Here is a 7,236-nt window from a genome sequence, read left to right as displayed (position 1 = left end):
AACTCCTATGCATCCAACATGCATCCTAGGTAAGGATGAGGTAAGTAAGAAGGTAGATCAGAAGTTATACAGAGGTATGATCGGATCTCTTCTATATCTGACTGCTTCTAGACCTGACATTTTGTTCAGTGTTTGTTTGTGTGCTAGATTCCAATCAGATCCTAGAGAATCTCATTTAACTGCTGTTAAGAGAATTCTAAGGTATCTGAAAGGTACTACTAATGTTGGCTTAGTTTACAAAAAATCTAAAGAATACAACTTAGTAGGATTCTGCGATGCTGACTATGCTGGAGACAGAATTGAAAGAAAGAGTACTTCAGGAAGTTGCCAATTTCTTGGAAGTCATTTGATCTCTTGGTATAGCAAGAAGCAAGCAACTATTGCTCTATCCACAATAGAAGCAGAATATGTCGCTGCTGCTGGTTGCAGTACACAGATGCTCTGGATGAAGAGTCAGCTAGAAGATTATCAGATATTTGAGAGTAACATTCCTATATTCTGTGATAATACTTCTGCTATATGTTTATCTAAGAATCCTATTCTTCATTCAAAAGCTAAACATATTGAGATTAAACATCATTTCATAAGGGACTATGTTCAGAAGGGTGTTATATCTTTAAACTTTGTTGATACAGACCATCAATGGGCTGATATCTTTACAAAACCCCTGGCTGAAGATAGGTTTAAGATCATTCTGAAGAACATCAGTATGGATTTATGCCCAGAATGAGAAGATGAGAAGTTCTTATGTATGAGTATCTTCTGAAGTGAAAATGGACTATTTTTTAATCAGAAGTTCTGATTGAAATCTTTTAGAAATTATGATTCGGTTATTACTAACGTTTCATTATCTAAGTTGATTCAGAACCTCTTTTAAAGCAAAACAGCTGTAACGTTTTATCTCGGGATGGTAAACCTGTCGTTACTGTTCATGGATAAGCGCGCGTGCAGTTGAAGGGACGCCGATCATAGGTAACTGTGCTAGTCACCTCATTTGTCTTTATTATCTCTCCTCACGTCACGTAACATTAAATGCTTTTCATCATTTACTCTCTTTCAGTTTTTCTTTATATTCTTCAAACATTTTTCCTTCCCTCTCATATTTTCTCTATTCACTCTATCTTTTTTGCATTCATATCAAACCCTACCCGTTCATTATCTGCAAATCCATCATGAACTCCTCATCAAGCCCAGGAAACCATGGTAAAGATCAAAACAACAAGAGGAAAGCTGTTGAAACATCTCCCTCCAAACCCAAAAATATAAAGATCACCTATGACCCTCTCAAGGTGAATCCATTCGAAGCAATGCTTTCTGGAAACTATTCTAGACGTGTGTTTCATCCCCCTGGTGAAAGCCCTCCATCATCTCCATCTTCTTCCTCATCCTGTTTCCTTCTAGACTCAACTTCCTCTTCATCTAACCTTTCCTCTCCCTCAACCCATTCCGAAGAAATCTCTTCATCTTCACCTGCTGAGAATGTTGTCTCTGATAAAGATTGTGGAAGATCTGCATCAGAACCAAGTCTCCCTGACCCCTCGCCTGGAAGCCCAAGAAGCAGTCAATGATGCGCTTCACTCCTTCATGGCATGCTGGCACAGATTTTGTCTTAGCTAGGGTCTTAGGCTTGGGTCTTAGTAGTTTTCTTTTCCTTGTTGCATCTGCTTGTTAAAACCTCTTCATGTAATCCTTCGTTTGATTATCAATGAAAAGTTTTCTTGATTTACATTCCAGTAATTTTATTTGTCGTTTTATTCATCTGAATCTTTTGATATATTCTTTTTGATGTTATGACAAAAAGGGGGAGAAGATAAATGATAAATGATTTGATTAAATCTATCAGTTGCTGGGTAAAGCTCCCACACATTTACTAACAAGAACTGCAAGTTCTATATGGTTTAAGTGTTTTGCAGGTATAAAGAAGTGAAGAGAATCTTCAAAGCAAACACAAGAAGCAAAACCATGGAAACGGAAGCAAGCTGAGTGCTGTCAAGCTTCAGGAATCAGAAGCACTGATAATAGAATTTGATCCATATTTGTCTATTTGATCTGACAAAATTCTATTTGCTCTGATACATTATTTTAGCCTATATGGCTCTGATACATATCATGTGTTCAAATATACATTTTATGTTCTGACTCGTTCATGCTGACTTTTGTCGTTTAGTTTTTGTTCTGTAACATTTCAGGATGTAGAGATGCTCAGATGATGCTCTGGTACATTCAACAATGTTCTGATACAAATCTAGCATGAAGTGATGTTGGTAGAAATTCAAAGCTCTGAAGCTATCCGAGGGAAGCAGAAATCAGTAGCTGCGAATGTTCTAAAGATCCAGAAAACTCAAGTTCTGAAGCTGTCCTAAATGGAAGCAGAAATCAGAAGCTGTGAATGTTCAGAAGATCAAAGAAATTCAAGTTCTGAAGCTGTCCTAGATGGAAGCAGAAGTCAGAAGCTGTGAATGTTCAGAAGATCAAAGAAATTCAAGTTCTGAAGCTGTCCTAGATGGAAGCAGGAATCAGAAGCTGTGAGTGTTCTAGGGATCTAAGGAAATTCTAGTTCTGAAGCTGTCCAATGGAAGCAGAAGTCAGAAGCTATGAATTCTCTAAAGACAGAAGCTTATATGATCGTCTCTACCGAAATAATCAGGGAAGTCTTTTATTAAAGTTCTTCGAGTATTTATTTCAGGGGGAGATTATTTATCTCAGGGGGAGATTGTTAATCTCAGGGGGAGACATATTCATATGCTTATGCTATAGCTGTGTAATTTGTCTTTTGCCGTCTGTTCTTTCTGATCGCAAATTCATATCATTTATATATGTTTTTGTCATCATCAAAAAGGGGGAGATTGTTAGAACAAGATTTGTTCTGATCAATTATCTTAGTTTTGATGATAACAATAATATGAATTTTGCTTAAGATAATATGGTACTCTAATCCAATGTAATTTCCCTTTCAGGAAATATATAAAGAGTACGCATAATTCAGCGCTCAGAAGCTTTGTCTCAAATGGTTCAGCATGCAACATCAGAACATGGTCTGGCAAGACATCAGAAGATGGTCGAAGCAGAATCAGAACATGGGTCTATGGAAGCATCAGAAGAACAAGAGAACAGAAGCACTGAAGTACTGATGGTATCACGCTCAGAAGCACTTCAAGGTCAGAAGATCAGAAGATGCTATGCACCAAGCTGTTTGACTCTGATGATATTCAAACGTTGTATTCACAAACATCAGATCAGAAGGAAGTACAAGTGGCAAGCTACGCTGACTGACAAAAGGAACGTTAAAAGCTATTCTAGGCTACGTCAGTAGACACAGCGTGAACAAGGCTCGAGGTAGTTGACAAAAGCGTATAACATTAAATGCGATGCTGTACGGAACACGCAAAGCATTAAATGCATTCAACGGTCATCTTCTCCAACGCCTATAAATATGAAGTTCTGATGAGAAGCAAGGTTAACGATTTCCGCACCAAAACAACTCAAATTAACTTGCTGAAACTCTGTTCTAATCAAAGCTCAGAATCTTCATCTTCATCAAAGCTCACTACATTACTGCTGTAATATTTTAGTGAGATTAAGCTTAAACGATTAAGAGAAATATCACAGTTTGTGATTATCGCTTTTAAGAAGCAATTGTAATACTCTTAGAATTGATTACATTAAGTTGTAAGGAACTAGAGTGATCGTGTGGATCAGAATACTCTAGGAAGTCTTAGAGGTTATCTAAGCAGGTTGTAACTAGAGTGATCGTGTGGATCAGTAGACTCTAGAAAAGTCTTAGAGGGTATCTAAGCAGTTGTTCCTGGAGTGATCAGTGTGTGATCAGAAGACTCTGGAAGACTTAGTTGCTGACTAAGTGGAAAACCATTGTAATCCGTGCGATTAGTGGATTAAATCCTCAGTTGAGGTAAATCATCTCTGCGGGGGTGGACTGGAGTAGTTTAGTTAACAACGAACCAGGATAAAAATAACTGTGCAATTTATTTTTATCTGTCAAGTTTTTAAAGCTACACTTATTCAAACCCCCCCTTTCTAAGTGTTTTTCTATCCTTCAACGCTCACCAAACCTCCGATTTCAGATCCTCTGTATGCACCGCAGATTAGATGCAAAATCCGTTTTGTGGATTGATAGCGCAACTAGTTTATAGAGAAATCTACAAATCCGCTTCTCTCATGGTGATATCTTCCGAATCTCAGATATTCAAGAGAATTTGTACAAGTTTCGACAAGGTAATCTTGATGTCTCCAATTACTTTACACAGATGAAGGTTATGTGGGATGGACTAGAAACGTATCGTCCTATTGCGGCCTGTTCTTGCGCCATCCCTTGTTCTTGTGGTTCTCTTGCATCAATTTGCAAATATCGCGAACAGGATTATGTTATCCATTTTCTTAAGGGCTTGAATAAGAAATAATTGACTCATTCCAAATCTAAAATAATGATGATGAATCCCCTTTTGAATATTGATAAGGTCTTCTCTCTCGTGATCCAACAAGAAAGGGAGTTGAATAATTCGCACTCTGTAAATGCTCCTACCAACAATAGCAATTAGGAATCTACAAGGTTTCAGTTCAATTCTTCAGGCGGCAACAATGGCAAATATGGAAACACTCACTTCAAAGGAAAATATGGTGGAGAAAATGGGGCACAATAGGGTATGCACTCACTGTGGCAGGACCAATCACACCATTGAGACATGTTTTATCAAACATGGATATCCTCCAGGATTTAAGGGCAAAGGTAAATCTCCTAACTCAGCTTCTCAGTCTCAATTTGTTACCTCTATTAAAGTAGGTCAGGAATCATCACAGCAGATTCCATCTCAATCCTTATTTGGATTCACTCAAGAGCAATACCAAAACATCCTGGAATTACTTCAACAGTCCAAGACCAATGCCAAAGCCAATTCCATATCAACCTCTCCCTTTATCCTAAACTCACATTCTCATACTGATAATGGTAAGAATCCACATCTCTGGATTCTTGATACAGATGCCACTGACCATATAGCCTTTGATATAGAAAAATTTAGTTCATATAAATCTATTATACCTATTCATGTTAGCTTGCCCGATGGATCACATGTGACTGCATCTGTTTCTGGTAGTATAGCCATTTCACCTGCCTTAACTCTCCATAATGTCTTGCATATTCCTAGTTTCAATTTTAACCTACTCTCCATTGCTAAATTGGCTCATATCAATGATTGTTATGTACATTTTACTAATAATTCTTGCCAAATTGTGCAGAATCATTTCAAGGCAATGATTGGTACAACTAAGCTGCAAAGAGGTCTTTATGTTCTTGATTCATCAAATCATACTCTTATTTTTCATTCTTCTGTTAATAAACCTTGTAACTTGTGGCACCTCAGATTGGGCCACATATCTGATATAGGTTTACAACAAGTTTAAAAAAAAAATCCTTTTATTCCTTCCAAATGTACTAATGATATCCCTTGTGACTCATGTCATTTTAGTAAACAGAAAAATCTTCCTTTTCCTAATAGTGTAACTAAATCTCATGCTCCTTTTGAAAATTTTCATGCTGATATATGGGGCCCTTTCTCTACCATTTCCATGTTAGGTCATACATATTTTTTTAACTCTTGTTGATGATTACAGTAGGTACACTTGGACAATATTCCTCAAAACCAAAGATCAAACCAAAAATAGCATCATTAAGTTTGTTGCATACATTGAAAACCATTTCCATACAACCTTGAAATACTTTAGGTCAGATAATGGCACAGAATTTCTTACCTTATCTGAATTTTTTCTGTCTAAAGGTGTCATTCATCAGAAGTCTTGTGTTGAGACACCCCAACAAAATTGGGTGGTAGAAAGAAAACATCAACATATATTTAATGTAGTTAGATCCTTGTTTTTTCATTCAAACATCCCCATTAACATGTGGAATTTTTGTGTCCAACATGCCATACATATCATTAACATGCTGCCATCTCCTATCATAAAACTCAAGTGTCCTTATGAACTTCTATACAACCAACCTCCCTCATTAATACATCTTAAAGTCTTTGGTTGTCTAAGCTATGCATCTACCAATTAGTCCCATAGAATAAAATTTGATTCAAGAGCTAGGAAAACTGTGTTTCTAGGTTTCAAGGATGGCACAAAAGGCTATATCCTCTATGATCTTCAACATCACAATATTTTTGTGTCTAGACATGTCATCTTTTATCAACACTATTTTACTTTCAAACTTGACAAGTCAATTTCAAGTTCACAGCATAATCCATCTCCTAGTCCCATCTATGATGATGATTCTAATGTTTCACATCCTTATCTTAGTTCTACTGATATGTCCAATCCTTTTGACAATAATACACCATCTACTAGCTTTCAGCAGCAGTCTAATAGTAGTGGTCCTGATATTAAAATTTTAAGTCCCCTAAGGCAACCTACTGATACCAGACAAGACCTTCCTCCATCCACCTTTGTCCTTTCTTTTCCTGTGGACAGCCCTAACTATCTCAATAGTCCTGTACCCTCTACCAATAGTCCTGTTCCATCCAACATTTCTAATTCTCCTTTGTTGTCTAATTCATTTGACAACCTGAATACCACACAAAACTCTCACCATAGTATACCTCCTATATCTCATGGTCTTAATGAAGATCCTTTGAGTCATATCTCCTATAATGTTCCTACTAGGCAATCTACCCGAACTTCTAATACACCTAGTTACCTTGCAGTCTACCACCATTACAATATATCCAATATCACTCCTAAGCCAAAACCTCACAATCCAAACATTACCTATCCTCTATCTTCATTCATTTCATATGATAAACGTTCTCCCTCTTATAAACACTATTGTTGTTCCATATCTTCTAATCTTGAACCTAAAACATACAAATAAGCCATTAATCATGAATGTTGGATTAAAGCCATGAATGTTGAGTTAAAATCTCTTGCAGAGAACCAAACTTGGAAAGTGGCGGATCTACCTGCTGGGAAGACTCCTATTGGATATCGTTGGGTTTACAAAGTCAAGCATAGGGCTGATGGGTCTATTGAAAGATATAAAGCCAGGTTGGTAGCCAAGGGCTACACTCAGATGGAAGGTATAGATTAATTTGATACATTCTCTCCTGTTGCAAAACTCACAACTGTTAGAGTTCTACTCTCTCTTGCAGCCGTTAAGGGATGGTACTTGGAACAGTTTGATGTAAACAATGCGTTTTTACATGGAGATTTTCATGAAGAGGT

General features: G+C 37.1%; 1 protein-coding gene across 1 annotated transcript; it reads left to right on the top strand.

Annotated features, from left to right (window-relative positions):
• Positions 1-4,596: 4,596 nt before the first annotated feature.
• On the top strand, positions 4,597-6,886 carry LOC131649812 (uncharacterized). Its single transcript, XM_058919569.1, has 2 exons — positions 4,597-5,296; positions 6,123-6,886. Exons 1-2 carry the CDS (start codon positions 4,597-4,599, stop codon positions 6,884-6,886), a joined length of 1,464 nt encoding a protein of 487 aa, XP_058775552.1.
• The last annotated feature ends 350 nt before the right edge of the window (positions 6,887-7,236 follow it).

Source organism: Vicia villosa, linkage group LG2, assembly GCF_029867415.1.
Source record: "Vicia villosa cultivar HV-30 ecotype Madison, WI linkage group LG2, Vvil1.0, whole genome shotgun sequence".
Classification (NCBI taxonomy): domain Eukaryota; kingdom Viridiplantae; phylum Streptophyta; class Magnoliopsida; order Fabales; family Fabaceae; genus Vicia; species Vicia villosa.
The sequence above is the reverse complement of the archived record's forward strand: the minus strand, read 5'-3'. Positions and strand labels throughout refer to the sequence as shown.

What these genes read in the sequence shown, in the direction of transcription:
- LOC131649812 (XM_058919569.1), top strand. Translation starts at nt 4,597, where the DNA reads ATGGCAAATATGGAAACACTCACTTCAAAGGAAAATATGGTGGAGAAA. An exon ending in TACAACTAAGCTGCAAAGAG is followed by an intron (nt 5,297 to 6,122) that starts GTCTTTATGTTC and finishes CTGTGTTTCTAG; the next exon opens with GTTTCAAGGATGGCACAAAA.